Source organism: Candoia aspera, chromosome 7 (genome assembly GCF_035149785.1).
Source record: "Candoia aspera isolate rCanAsp1 chromosome 7, rCanAsp1.hap2, whole genome shotgun sequence".
Classification (NCBI taxonomy): Eukaryota; Metazoa; Chordata; class Lepidosauria; order Squamata; family Boidae; genus Candoia; species Candoia aspera.
The window spans coordinates 18,194,720-18,210,101 of record NC_086159.1 but is presented as its reverse complement, the minus strand read 5'-3'; the positions used below and the strand labels follow the sequence as shown (position 1 = coordinate 18,210,101).

Below are 15,382 nucleotides of genomic sequence, written 5' to 3'. Positions count from 1 at the left end.
ATTCTTATTCTCTAATATGTAAATTAATATCTTCAAAGGTAACCTGAATATGTCCTATATTTTTTTTAAAAAGCTGCCAAACTAAACTAAACTAAACAGCCGTAAGTAGCCCAGCAAGTTTCCTTAGAACTAGCTTTTCACACAAGCACAAAAAAAATGTCAGACCAACAAAGGCTTCCTGCAGCTGATATAGATGTATTAAACCTGAATATTAAATGGTCATGATAATGCATCTTTTACTGAAATGAAGCATAAAACAAGCCCTTGGCAGAATAATTTTTCAACTTCGAAAAATGCAAATCCAGCTATTAATTCAGCTTGTCAACTGCCAACGAAGTCACTTCAAACTGAAACATTTATGAAAATGACTGCTACGCCCATCTTTTCTGGCACTGAATGAAATCTGTGGAGGTCAATTAAAGGCAGGGATATGACCAGCCCTGCCACTTTCCTGAAGGAAAACTAATCTTAACCTCCTTACTCAAATTTCAGAAAAACAGATTCCATTAATTTAATCTAGGGAACAGTTCCTTGGAAAAAATAATAGTAACATACACCTTTCTGTGGTCTGAGTTAATAAACCACTCTGCCATTTAAAGATTTCCACAAGACTATTATGAGTATTCATGGAATGAAAGGAATGAAATAATTTGAAAAAAATATGGGAAAACCTTTTTGAAAACCACAATTTAAAAAGAACACCTTTAAAAGTACAAATAATTAATAATGACAATAATAATAATCACAATTTAAAACTTAACACAGCATATCAGTGTATTAATACTGAAAAGCAAGAGAGATTTTTTCAGCCTGGCAACAAAAAGAAAACAATGAACTGTAAAACAGTTCTATTGCTGCATACATAATCCACACAAATATTACTTTCAGCATCTTTCCAATCTAGAGAATCTGCAGGCAATTTTTTCAAATAATCCTTCAAGAGCATCTCATATCTTGGAATACGTTGTACAGGTTCTAGCATGTGATGTTGCAAAGTCAGATTTCCACAAACTTTCTGTTTCTAGAAAAAAGAAAGAAAACTGTTAATATATGCCTTATACAAAATTCTTGATTTTTCCCAAAGGGCTAGGCTGTCCCTGAAGGACCAAGCGTGCCATCTGCATTCTTCTGCATTCAATCCCAAACTGGGGAAGAAGCTTAGGTAGCAAAAATGACCACATGTAATTTTTCTGGGGTGCCTTAGGATTCTTAATTTCTCCTCACTCCTATTCAACATCTGCATGAAACCACTGGGTGAGGTCATCTGTTGATCCAAGGTATCTTGTTGATACCACATTGTATATTTCTCCCTTGGGTTGACTAAGTAATGCCATCAGGGTACTTTCCCAGTGTCTGGAGGCCATGAGGGTCTGGATGGGGAAGAAGATCTTCAGCTCAACTCCGGCAAGACACAGTGGTTGTGGTTTTAAAGGCCTCCTGGATCAGGAAACCTTCCATCTGGAACTCCAGATGGGGCTGCACTGCCCCAGACAAAATCCGAGTGCTAGTTAATCTGCTGGTCATTCCCTATAAAGTCCTACATGGCACAGGACCAGGCTATTTGTGGCACTGTCATCTCTGATTGTTTCTGCTCACTCCATCAGATCTGACAGGGTGGGCAAACTCCAGGTCTCTTCTATGAAATATTGTAGTGCTGTCAAGCAGCACCCAGGAGATGCACCTTCTTGGTCATGCACCAGCCCTGTAGAACAGCATCCCATTCTCCGCACCCCAAAATGTAGACAGCCTAACCTTGTTAGCCTTCTGTAATGCTTTAAAGACCTGGCTTTTCCCTTGAGCATAGGGGGTAAGATGTTAGATGAGCCCAGTTGGTTTGTCTCCAGGTTGTCCATCTGTTATTAATTTGCTAAATGGAATGGCTTTTGGGGGCCTTTCACACATTGTATTTATTATAATTGTTTTTAACTCTTTTGAATTGTTGATGGTTTTGGTTTGGTTTATTGTTAGATGCCCAGAGTAAATAACCAACCAGCACAGGCACATATAACTGGGGTTATCTTACCTCAGTTATCCATGAACTAAGAATATTCAGTCTAGAATACTTTAGGTGCAGAATGCAGTGGTTTGAAGTTATGTGGAAGTTATGGGGTTGGTACGTGGTATTTGTACCACTAGCTGCACTGGTTGCAGGTGTTTTTCTAAGTCATTTTTTTAACTGCTGATTGCAGAATTCAAAACCTTAAAGGATCTGGAGTTCAGTTGTTTAAAGGGTCACCTTCATTCATACCACCCTGCCAGCACATAAAGATTGGCAGTGGGTGCCCTTCTTGTGTTCCTGTCTCCGAGAAGAATGTATAAAGGAGAAGATCTTTTTCTGTAACAGCCAAATGAAGTTCATCAACCCCCATTATAAGGGGCCTTCTCTGCAGCTGTGCTTTTTACAGGCCCCTGGTGGTTTAGACTGTAAGAGTTATTTCTTTTTAACAGTTTTTGATGTTACTCTATGTCCTTTTATTATTGTCTCTTTATTAATTCATTGTTGTTTTGATTTAACTTGAAAACCACCTTCTGCAACTTGTACTGCCTCAAGAAGCCTGGATATATTTTAAATATACAAAGAAACAAAACACTACATCCCATCAAAGCTGTACCTTCTTTCATATCAATTTTTGACAAGACCATAAATTTGCCAGTACTGGTATTCATTATTTCAATAATTTTGATTCAATGGGATTTTAGATCTCCTAGTTTTTACTAGCCACATATGACCTGCGCTTCAGAGAACATAAGAAGTCTACAATTTCATGGGTGGATTATTTCCCAGATGACTATCTATCCTTCCAAACTGTCTACTGAAGGCACTATACCATGAAACAAAATGAAATGCTGCTGACACGCTCTTGAGTGTAAAAAAGAAAAAGAAACCTCAGTATCTCTCTCTCACACATACACACACATATATTACCTGGATATCTTGAATAATAGATTTGAAGCAAGGTGATCTCTCAGTCCAAGTTTTCACCAGTTCCATTGCATTGTCAAAATTCTTCACGTACTCTCCATACATCTTGAGAAAAGGAGCTAATTTCTGCAGAATATCACTGATCCTGGGGTTGGTGTCCCTAAACAGGGGGAAAAAAGCAAAGTTTTTGCTTTTCACAGGAATACCATGTTAAAAGCCAATTAATATTGCCCAGTTATCTGGGAACACTTTGACTCTGTTGCTCCTGAGGAAGTGGACAGGATCCTAGGGACTGTGAGCTTGGCCACCTGTGTGACGTGTTGGCGGGTACTGGCAGTGACTGGAGGAGGGTGTTGTGCCCCAGCCTTTTAAAGAGGCTGTGGTTTGCCCCCTCCTTAAGAAGCCATCGCTGGATCCCACCCTGATGGACAGTTTTTGTCCTTTCTCCAACCTCCCCTTTTTGGGGAAGGTTGTTGAGAAGGTGGTTGCACTGCAGCTCCAGAGGATCCTGAATGAAACAGATTATCTGGATCCCTTTCAGTCAGGATTCAGGCCTGGATATAGGATGGAAACGGTATTGGTCGCACTTTTCGATGATCTCTGGCGGGAGCTGGATGGAGGGTGCGCGACCATTCTGGCTCTACTTGATCTCTCGGCAGCCTTTGATACCATCAACCACAGTATCCTTCTGAAGCAGCTTCCGGGGTTGTGGGTGGGGAGGCACTGTGTTGTCCTGGTTCACCTCCTTCCTCCGGGGCCATTTCCAGCCAGTGTTGATCGGGGATGAGAGGTCCCACCCTCGGCCCCTGCTTTGTGGGGTGCCGCAGGGGTTGGTCCTCTCTCCGCTCCTGTTTAACATCTACATGAAGCCACTGGATGAGATCATCTATCACCATGGGGTGAGATATCACCAGTATGCTGATGATACTCAGTTGTACATCTCTCCCCATGGTGAGTTAAGTGATGCCACAACTGCCCTCTCCTGGTGCCTAGAGGCTGTTGAGGTCTAGATGGGAGCAAAACGTTGAAGTTGAACCCTGGCAAGATGGACTGGCTGTGGGTTCGGGGGTCTTTGGTTTCCAGAGAATTACCATCTTTGGTCTTGGATGGGGTTGCACTGCCCCAGACAGACCCTGCGCGTAACCTGGGGGTTCTCCTGGACTTACAACTGCTCGAAGAGCAGGTGGCAGTCATGGCCAGGAGAGCCTTTGCACAATTGCATGTTATACACCAGCTACACCCATTCCTGGACCAACAGGCCCTTCTCACAGTCACCCACACCCTAGTCACCTCCCATTTGGACTATAGTAATGCGCTTTATATGTGGGTACCCTTGAAAAGTATCTGGAAGCTTCAAATTGGTTAAAAATGCAGCGGCCCACATAGTTTTGCGCAAGCCTAGACTTGTCCATGCGTTACCTCTTTTGCAGGAGCTGCATTGGTTGCCGATTTGCTTCTGGGTCCAATTCAAGGTGCTGGTTATCACCTTTAAAGCCCTACATGGCTTGGGGCCAGGTTATCTGCAGGACCGCTTTTCCCCAGTCACATCTGCCCAGCCCAACAGAGCAGGGAGGCAGGGCATGTTGTGGGTACCTTTAGTTAGGGAGATACATCTAGTGGGACCAAGGGAAAGGGCTTTCTCTATAGTGGCTCCCTCCCTTTGGAACGTCATTCCCACAGATATAAGATTGGCCCCCTCCTTGTTCCTGTACCGGAAGGCCCTGAAGACATGATTCTGTCAACAGGCCTGGGGACCCCAAGCTGCTTCGGAGCCAATCAAGCTTCCAGAATGAATGTGTTGCTGTTGCCCGGGGGGTGTCTCTTGTGTTTTTATGGGTTTTAATTCTGTAAGCCACCCAGAGTCACAGCATGTGAGTTGGGTGGCCTTATAAATCTGTTAAATCAATAAATCAATAAAATAATATTCACTATGAGCCTCTTAGTACTGTAAATTATTTGTCTTTTTGTTAGTTTGCCTGCCTTTAATGCCTACTTCATGAGTGACAATTTAAAAAATAGTATTTAATAACTTAGCCAAACAATTTTCAAACTCAAGATATTTTTTCTCAAATGTGATGATTACAATTTATTACAGATGTTTTTAGTGAAAGCCTACCATCAAAAGCACTCACCTTTTCAATTAATGAATTAGGCTCCCACCCTAGAACATTAGCTTCTAATCGTTCAGGAGACAATGCCTATACTTTATGAAAGATTTCGTCCACCATACTGATCATTTGTAAGTGAAACACAAGCAATTCTCAGAGCTGTAATTAATACACTACAACAGGAAAGTAAAATTACACAAGGGCAATCTGCACAATCATCCCACCTTTGTATTTGTCCACCCAATGGAGTGTCTGATAACATGGTGGGATGAGTGGAGTGTCTAGGACTAAAGAATGTGATCTGGTTTTGAGTTGAAAGGAGTTTGGATGATAGAGGGGAGAATTAAAAACAAAATAGGTGTGTTCAATTTAATACATCTTTAATTTTTTTTAAAAAATAATGAAAGTCTTGCTGCTGAAAATAGTCAACTTTTGTGCTCTTGAACTTTGTCAGTGGAGTATAAAGGGGCACACATTACAGGAAGCTTGGCAACTTGGACTTCCACCTAAAATGTGCTCTGGGGGAAATGAGTGTGTAATTGTAATTAACAACTACACCCAAACTCAGAAAAGTTATGATTTTGAACAATTTTTTTTTTCTGAAGCAAGCCAAAGACAAACCTTGGCTTATGAATCTTGGGTTATTTTTTAAATAAAACACCATTAAGTTTAACATTTGGCTTACTTCCAGCCACAACTTTAAACAGAATCAAAAAGCAGGAAGTAATTTCAGAACTTCTTGGACAACACAAAATGGGAGGGGGAGGCGTTACGTGTCAACACAAGGTTTTCTGAGGCTGATTCCTTAAGGATTAACCAAAGTTTAATCATTACAACAAAATCTAGCCAATGTCTTGTTAATACAGTAATCCTTAGAAACTAGATGCTTTTCTCCATGGTCAAATTTGTCTACTTCACTTCTCCTTTGAAAAATTTTTATTTCTTTGAACTTTGCCCAGCATTGTAAGTATTTCAAAGATAGCTGAGCAATGAAAAGCAATTTAAAAAGTACTACAAAAAGTTGCTATCAGATTTAAAAATATATATATCAGAAGTTTTCCTGTAATTATAATTTCAGCTTTGTTTAGATTGGATGAACACAGGCAAAATCTAGCCTATTACTACATAATACAGGATACAGATGCCTGATTGTCTTCCAACAGTTTATTTTGGGAAGACTCAATAGATGGGACTTAACTATATGTTTAGCACCAATCTAACCAATCTAATAAGCTTATTAAAATCTGGGAAGAAACCCAAATAAGAATAATTATATCTACTGCATGGGACAATTAAATGGTCAAAGCTCACAGCCTGACCAAGTATACTTCTTTTAACATATCAAAACAAATATCCAGTTCAGGATATAGAGGCTGATCTTTTTTATTCTACCAATACCTGTTCCACAACCATATGAGATTATCTCATCTGCTCCAACAGTACCTTGTGGCAGTCCATATATTTTTGATATCTGCACATACAGGAAAATTGTTGGAGGAAAATTCTGAGAGTGCCTTGGACTGCAAGAAGATCAAAGCAGTCCACACTCCAGGAAATAAAGCCAGACTGCTCACTTGAGGGAATGATATTAAAGGCAAAACTGAAATACTTTGGCCACATCATGAGAAGACAGGACACCCTGGAGAAGATGCTGATGCTAGGCAAAGTGGAAGGCAAAAGGAAGAGGGGCCGACCAAGGGCAAGATGGATGGATGATATTCCAGAGGTGACGGACTCATCCCTGGGGGAGCTGGGGGTGTTGACGACCGACAGGAAGCTCTGGCATGGGCTGGTCCATGAAGTCATGAAGAGTCGGAAGCGACTAAACGAATAAACAACAACAACATACAGGAGGAATAGTTTTGAGGCAAAGGGATACTATATCTATCTTTCCAGAGCTTTTCATAAAGAATTTTTATGGATCTCAATTACACAAAGTTAAACGGCCTCTTTGGGGGGGGGGGGAAGTCCCAGAATTTCCTATGGGGATGATGGGGATGACATCCATGTTACTTTTCAGACTGTTCTTCAACAATTTGCAACCATGCCTACCATTCTTGCATTCTTTTCTCAAGCTCAGGTAGCAAGAACTGACTATGGAACTGATTTATGGATGAAATATTGGAAAATATTTTATTAACGACTTCAGCTGGAAAAGATCCCCGGTTAGCTTCATCCATTAGTTTGCAATAAAACACCTGCAGAGAATGGAAAACAGAGTCAGACATAAATGCATTCCTGCTCTCCTCACATAACACAAGACAAAATGTCTCTGGTGTTTATTGGTGTTATCAGGTGATCCATAATAATGTTTTAACAGTCCCCTTTTGTTATAACCTCCCTCTGTTTTAATGAACCAATACAGAATTCTTCCCCTTCATCATAGTTCCTCGCAGAAAGCAAAGCAAGGCTATGCAGCGCTTCAGATGCAAAGGCATAAATGTGCTTCAGAAGTAATGGGGGCACCCACGTTGCATCCATGTGCATTTCCTTAAAATGCCTGCATCCTCTCCCAAGACAGCATAGAAAAATTTGCAGGCAGATGCTACATCCACATCCCTGCACTCTCCAAAGAACGTTTTTGGCTGTGAATCCAAAGAACTGTACAGCTGTAATGTGTAATGACCTTCAAATGTGTCATCAGTCACCTTTATTCTAGGGACACTATGCATCTTCTGAGCCAGCAAATTTTTGATGTGCTGCTGCTGCTGCTTGTTTTTTTTGCCTTTCCTTCAAAAGTCATCTTCGCTCACACTCATTGCTCAATTAAATCAAAATGTTCACTCCCAGGTTACACTGATGAGCAATAATATTGACCCTTCTTTGTATTCCATTTTTACTGAACAGACTAGAAACAGATTTACCATCACTTATTTATTCAGGCTCGAATATAGGCCAGAAGGTACAAAATTATTATATTCATTTCATGGATAGGCCTATATAGATGCATTAACAGTGTTCTTATACTAAAAATAATGAAATCTACCTCTTTAATATGAAGTTGCCCGAATTTGAAATAATTTTTTAAACAATTTGTGATCTCCTAGGGAACCCCTAGTGACCTCTCGCGGAGCCCTAGGGTGCCACGGAACCCTGGTTGAGAAACCCTGCTCTAGGCAGTATTACTTTACACAGTTCTGAATGGAGAACAATGCAGCCAGAATGAGGCTGGCCACATTCTGATGTAATGCCTTAGCATCCCTACAGCTTCTTTCATCAAACCATCACAAGGTGTTGAGGAGTTTTTCTTTCCATCTGAGACTAACTGCTTTGCTTACTGTGTAGTTAGTCTTGCTACCAACTTGCTAAAATAAGTTAATCTAACTACAAACAAGAGTAACATACTTTATCTGGATTTGGAGGCTACGTAACTAAAATCTTAGCAACAGTACAAAAGGGGTTTGTCATTGTCTTCTTTTAGGATTTGTTTTTTGGGGGGCGGTATCTGTAACTTTGGGATTTTCTTGTAGTCTCTCATTCAAGGTGAACTCTGCTTAGCTTTTTCAAGATCATAGTCTGCTAGAGGCTGACACCTGCTGTGACCAACATATAATGGAAGATGAAGCTTTTTTATGATATAAAATGAATTCCATTTTCTCAAATAGTTTTTTTTAAAATAACATTAACCAACTGAAATCCCAAGCATTGAATATGAACATATTTTTCTGCCAGGAGAAGTTTCAAGTTACTTTTGTAGTTGTCTGATCTGGGAGAAAGGTGGTGGAGTGGAATGTGTAACCTCAAGACTCATTCTTATAGTTGAGTTTTACGTCAAAGTACAGATCCGACCAACCAACCAATTTACAATTAGGAAACTGGTTTCAGTGACTGCAGAATCTCCTTTTTAGTAGTCCATTTAGATTCCTGGTGACTTCATGGACAGGTCTATCTTGTTTCCTAGCATCAATACAGAAGTGGTTTGCTACTCCCACCTTCTGGGATTTTTAAAAGTCTAGCCTGTAGCTCCCAGTCTAGCCTGTACCTCAAGGGTTTGCTAGTAGTGTTCCATCCAAGTATAAGCCAGGTCCAGCCCTGATCAGATTTTTGAGATGAGCCAAAGTCAGCTAGGTGTTGCCACACAGCTGATCAATATTATGTTATAGCATGTTTGAAAATGTAATATAAAATTTACAGGGTTTTTTTTAAAGGGCAAATGTAATAACACAGAGTATCTAACTCACATGCCTCAATTTTTAATGTGCCTTGCAACTGCCATTTGCTTATAGTATTCTCTATAAAAGACTCAACATATGGCTCAGCTTAGGCAAAATGAGAAATCATTTTCTACTACGTGAGCAAACTTCAGGTGTTCATGTCACCTCCTTTTCTCTTCAACAATTTCAAAGAGATTGAAACAGATAAGCTAGGACTAATTCCCCAAATTCCCCAATTCTAAAACCTCTACAGAGTACAGCTTAGAAAAGACTGTTAAACTATGGTTTGCTATAAACAAGCAACAAAGAGATTGAAGAGAAAGACAGCTGGATAAGAGCAGCTGGAGAAAATCAGCAAAGGAATCAGAAATCTGAAACGGGAATATCAATCCAAGAAGCTTTGGACAGGACTTAGGGAATGCAAAATTAGGCAAAAGACAAGAAACCTTAAACGGAAAATGCACGGAAATGGAAAAACAAGAAGTAGATAGATGGAATGTATAGGATAAAGTTGTCACACTCCCTAAAAGAAGGATAGAAAGTTGAGCTGCTAACTACAAAACAGAGAAACAAAAACTGAGTTAGGCCAGTGTCTCATGAAGCATTGGGGCAAAGCAGAATCCTATATTATCCATGAGATGCTAATACACCGATAAGGCAGGTCCAATATTATAGATGAATGACATGCACTAGCTTGAATTTGCCAGCCAAATACTGAACTGAAAAGTTTCTAGTATGACACTGTTTTAATTAAGTACCTGCTTGTTTTTGTAATCATATCATTTTGTTACGTATTTGTTCTGTTTCTTCGGCTGCCCACTCACCAGACTTGTCCAACACTCAGTAGCAAAGTAGCTCCTTACTAAGCTGAAGGGAATTGCATGCATTAGTGCAGCCAACAGCTACAGTAAGAAGTCAGTAGTCAAAATAAACCACTAGCAATTTAAAGGTAATAAGAGATGTCCAATTTCTACTCCAAAAATGGCAACTATGCAGTGCTTCTTGCATTTCAAGTTCAGAGACAAAATCCAAATCAACACAAAAGGAAGCTGGCTAAGTTAGAAAAATGAGTATCTTTTAACACAACTGAATTTATGGTCTAATGACCCAGAAAGGGGGAAATTAATTATGCAAAGAGTGAAGGTGAGTCCCCCTGGTGGGAGGAGAAGGGCGGTGACAAATTTGGTAAGTTAAATAAATAAATAAACAAATAAATAAACGTGACAAACAATCCAAAAGACAGGCACCCTATGTTGAAAAATGTTCGGATACTGGGAGAGAAATGTTTTACTCTAAAAGAAAAGAACAGGCGACTGAATCAGGAGAGGAAAATCAAAGCTTGTGGGCTGCGTGACATTTAAATTTGGGGGACTGTGGAATTTAAATGGGTACTTTATTCTAATAGGATATGAGTAAGTCCTGATCATTTTGTAGTTAGTCATCATTTCAACTGCGAGGTAAAAATGAACTTTCCCTTTTTTAGTTGCAAATTTATATTTGTCTCATGGTTAGTAGTGATCAACTACCCATAGACTGGTGTTTGCCAAAGGAAGAAAATGGACTCATTGCTGAAAGAAAAAAATGGGACAGTGGAAGAAATTGTTTTAGATTACATCTCCCTGGGCCACTCTTTCTCTATCAGAAAGAGGAGATTATGGTGTGCCCATTTAGATAAATCTCCTCTTTCTGATAGAGAAAGAGTGGCCCAGGGAGATGTAATCTGTTCAATTTTTTTTCTGTTCAATCTAAAACAATAGTTCCCTATCTGTGGTCCATGAGGATGTGTGCTTGTATAAATGTACAATTTAAATGGCCAACATCTTGGGAAGTCATTACATGTTGCCCAGTATCTTGGCAGTAACACCAGTATCTCATTTCTTGGCCATTTCATCATATTCCGCCCATTTTCACTAAAAAAAAAGATTATTTAAATTAGGGGACCTGCAAATTCCATTGGTGGGGCAGGCATGCCATAATGGCTCTGGGCTTAAGTGGTGTACTTCAAAAGCTACTGATAATGTAATGATCCTTATAAGGGAAAACACTGGTAAAAGATGTGAGGAATAGATAATGCATTTACAAATATGAGGTGGAAGAATGAAATAATTGTGGAATGCACAGCATGTTTCAAAGAAAGGCATGTAGATGTTTAGGGAAGCAAACATAATATGTTTTAATTTTAATCACAAGCTAGTTTCAAAATAGTTTGAGATCAAAAAGCATTCCTACACATGACTTATTTCACATATAATTCTAAGCCAGGATTTTTCACTGTATTATGGGTTAGCATTACATGTGACTCAAGCAAAAGTGTTTCTTCTTACATAGAATAAAAGCATTTCTTCATGAAAAAAATAAGGAAGTGGAGGGAAACTCTTACCTGATCCAAGAGAGCAAGTCTGCTCACATAAGCTCTTTCAGTGTACAAAAGCTCATTGACAATTTTGTAACATTTCTCTTCATTTGTTTCCTGGAAATACATGTAATTTAATTTTTACAAGAAAGCTTTAAAAATGTAATTCCTACAATTTTATTCAATCAGTTTCTGTGTTCATCAAACAATGATTCTTTCTGTCTTCTACCCAACTGAGCCATAGGAATCTATATGAAAGACCAGAATGGCACAGAAATAGCTCAAGGTCTGTTTTACTGTGAGAAACAAAATTTATTATAATTAAACAAATTTATAAAATGACAAAAGGAGCTATAAAAAACTTAAGCATAAATGCTTTTTAATGTGGCCTAAGGTTTTTTGGCCAGGATTAGCACTGAGAGAAAGCATTAATGGTACCAATTCATTCAACAAAAACTTACTATTTTGTTTTCTTGTTTTTCCATGAGATAAGCTCACATTACAGTGGCTTTTCCAACAACTGTGACCACTTATTTGTATTTAATCCTAATATTGTAGCATAAGTAACATCTAATATCGCTGTATGAAAGCTTTTATTGGTCTATTTCATACTTTCCAAGATGCTTCTGATTGTTGTACTTTTCCTTAAATCTACAGTATATCTTCAAATTGTAATATCAGAAGTGATGCTAACTCTATCCTTGAGTCTTTTCAACAAGGAGTTCAAATGTACAAGTGTGCTTTGGTTAAGACAGGATAACACTGACTGGATTTAAAGCTTCCAGAACATGCAGACTGTGTTCATATGGCAGAAACAGGCCCAGACTGCCTCAATCCACAGGCAGACCAACTTACCTGGAGATGTGATGCATCTAGGGATGGATGGTTGCCCTGATCATATCTGGAGCCACCATCTCTGACAGCATCTGAGCCTGCTTTGCAGTTGCTGGCCAACAGTAATTTATTTAAAACAACATACACACGAACAATATGGTAACCCAATCACAATTGGAATTACTAAAGATGAAATAGAGAGAGACCTAAAAACCCAACTCCTTCTGACCTGTTTTACCTCTTTTTAACCTTGGGAGTGTGTGTTTATTTGTGTTTGTTTAGGGCAGCTCCATCTTGGCAGGACCCATCTATATTTTTTACCTCTACATATCTCTGTCTCCAGAGACCAGAAGGGAGACTTAAACTATATGCACCAGCTGGGCAACTTCGGGTTTTTTTGGTGGGCCCAATCCTAATATGGAATTGATTTGGTTCCTAAAAATGATCAAGTTTCTGGTTTGTATAACATTCAGCATTTCAATAACCTGGTTAAACATGTTGTGAGAGCATGTCCACATGTTCATCTCATTGGCTACAACAGCATTTACTTATTAGGGTTGAAGGATACTATTGAAATAGATGCTATTCCACATTTGCAGGTCATGAATTTTTGTTTTCTTTCTATACAAATTATTTTCTTGTAATACAAGACATAACAAAATCAATCTTTTCTGAATTCTTCCCATTTTATTATAGTGGCTTATTGAAAATGACCATCTACAAGGGAACTGAAAAAAGGTGGAAAAAGCGAGCAAAAATAGTCTGAAGAGAAAAAAAGTCTGAAAATTAGTTCATGTGTTCCACTTTAAACAAAAGATGAGATTTCTACTGCCACCGTTGTCATGAGTAAGGATGGCGAGCAGGGGGCTCCCTTCCAGACTGTTAAGCGCATGCGTAGCACTGAGGAATTGGTGAGCCATTCCAAGAGGCACAGATTGGGACCGCCTTAACCTGCGGGGTTTATATGGCTGGGTTTTCCCACGTTTGTTCAGTTTGTTAGGATTACTGTTATGTATTAGCAATAAAACATTAGAGACCAGTTCCCTGTCTCAGAGTGTTTCCTGGGAGTCAGGACAACCGTTCGCTTTATTTTTTAATGGTTAGATCTGAGCCATAAGTACTGTTTTAAAATTTATTTCTATAGAAGAAAATGTGAAAGGAAAGGTTTGCCTTGAAGCAGAAGACATGTTTAATAGGAAAGAAGTGAACAAACAGGTCCTATTATTTTATTGTACCTTCTTTCCCATCTGAAAGCCTTTTTCACAAACATGGCCAAATTATACTAGAGTACCCCCAAAGAAAATCTTTGTTACAAATGCAATCAACTTCCCTTAAACACCTTTCTCTAGGGCAGTATTAGACCCATTTTGAATTATTATGCAAGTACAGGAAGCAAACAGTCCACTCTAAAGCTGGTGTTTGTCACATTGGACAAGACACGCAGGCTGAAGTGCTATATGCCCATATTCTTTTCAAAGCAGAACTCCATACACCCTGACCCCAACTTGATCTTTACAGTACAATTTTAAAACTGTGTTTGAACTGCATCTGAACAGGAATGCAGTCAAGAATGCTGGCTAGGATTGAAGACTGGGGTCCAACTCTAATTCTAAATTCCACGAAGACAAATCACACCCAACTGCAATGGTATAATTACAGATGAAATCAGCATGGAATAAATTTGTTCATGAATCCTTTGCTTCATTTGTTTTATTAGCGAATGCACCATTTTTATGGTGTTGGTTTTTTTCCCAATTTTATGGCTTCTCCTTATATCTCCTTTCCATTTTACAGCTACCTTGGTGGAGCCATTTTTCCATGTTGTGCTAATTCCCACTGGAGAGCTTATTTCTAGCCTAAAGACACCTGTCATTAGAGCTGAACCATGGGATGAACTGTCAAAAAAGCATCTCTCATATGACATGGTATTAGTTGCTATCAAAGGATATATGCTATAACATTAATTCAGGGATTCAGATGGTGAGAATATCAGACTAAGCTGATCCCTTCCATCACCTTCTCTAGGTATCTACCACCACTTTATTGTATTTCAGTGTATCAGCATCCAGTATTTGTTTTTTCCTGGATATTATCATCAAATAATAATTTGATAATTTGGTTCACCTTCCTGTGTTAGTTAGTACTCAGCGCAAGGAACTGATATTAATACCCACCGAAGGGCAAAAGAACCATTCTGGCCATTTAGAGAAATCAGAAGGGGTTTTTATGCTGAGCAGCACACAGGAATGCCCACTCCATAATCAATTGAGAAGGACAGATTAACAATGATACCACTTTCACAGGAAGGGCACTTATTCCAGTGCGCTTGCCCTGTTTGAACAGAAGGCACACTCCTACACAGAGAGAGAAACAAAGGGCAATTTCACACAGCAATTTCACTGCCCCCAAACCCTCAGAGCCATTCTCACAAAAGCCCACAATTGTACTGACTGTGGGGCCAGAGATAACCTTTGCTCCTACGGCTCACTTACAACAGAAGGCATCGATTGCCTCTGGCCAACAAATACAGTGCTCAGGTTTTGACTTGCTTGTGTGAATTTCTTGTGTTAATTCGCAAGGAAAGAAAAGGAGATCAGGGGGGAGGCAGGCACTGGAGAGCCTCAGCCAATGGGATGCTGCCTACTTCAAAGCTGGTGGTGTTCAGTAATTTGGAAAACTGAAAATCAGGTGTCCAAAGAGGCACGGTGATGATCCAGGAGCAGCCCCACGTTCTGTGTGGAAAAGCCCCAATAGCTAGACTTACACAATGAAATACAGTAGCTCTCACAGGTAGCAATTGGGACTGGCAACTCTGTCACTAAGCAGCGCAGTCATAAAGTGAAATGTCATGTGACAGAACCAACTTACAATGTTAGTTCTGGCTGCAGTCATCAAGTGAATCACTGTGGGTCGTTAAGTACAATATCATGTGACCATGACTTGCAACTTCCTTCCAGCTTCCCCTTTGACTTTGCTTGTGGGAAGCTGGCTGTGAAGTCGCAAATGGCGA

General features: G+C 39.5%; 1 protein-coding gene across 2 annotated transcripts in view; it reads right to left on the bottom strand.

Annotated features, from left to right (window-relative positions):
• The window catches only part of FGD4 (FYVE, RhoGEF and PH domain containing 4), a 76,797-nt gene that overhangs the window by 12,348 nt on the left and 49,067 nt on the right, over positions 1–15,382 (bottom strand). For both annotated transcript variants that reach the window (XM_063307947.1, XM_063307946.1), the window contains 4 exons: positions 11,566–11,655; positions 7,084–7,229; positions 2,927–3,083; positions 883–1,021 (listed from right to left, as the gene is read on the bottom strand). In XM_063307947.1, the coding sequence (XP_063164017.1) occupies positions 883–1,021; positions 2,927–3,083; positions 7,084–7,229; positions 11,566–11,655 (532 nt within the window). The remainder of the gene's footprint in view (positions 1–882; positions 1,022–2,926; positions 3,084–7,083; positions 7,230–11,565; positions 11,656–15,382) is intronic.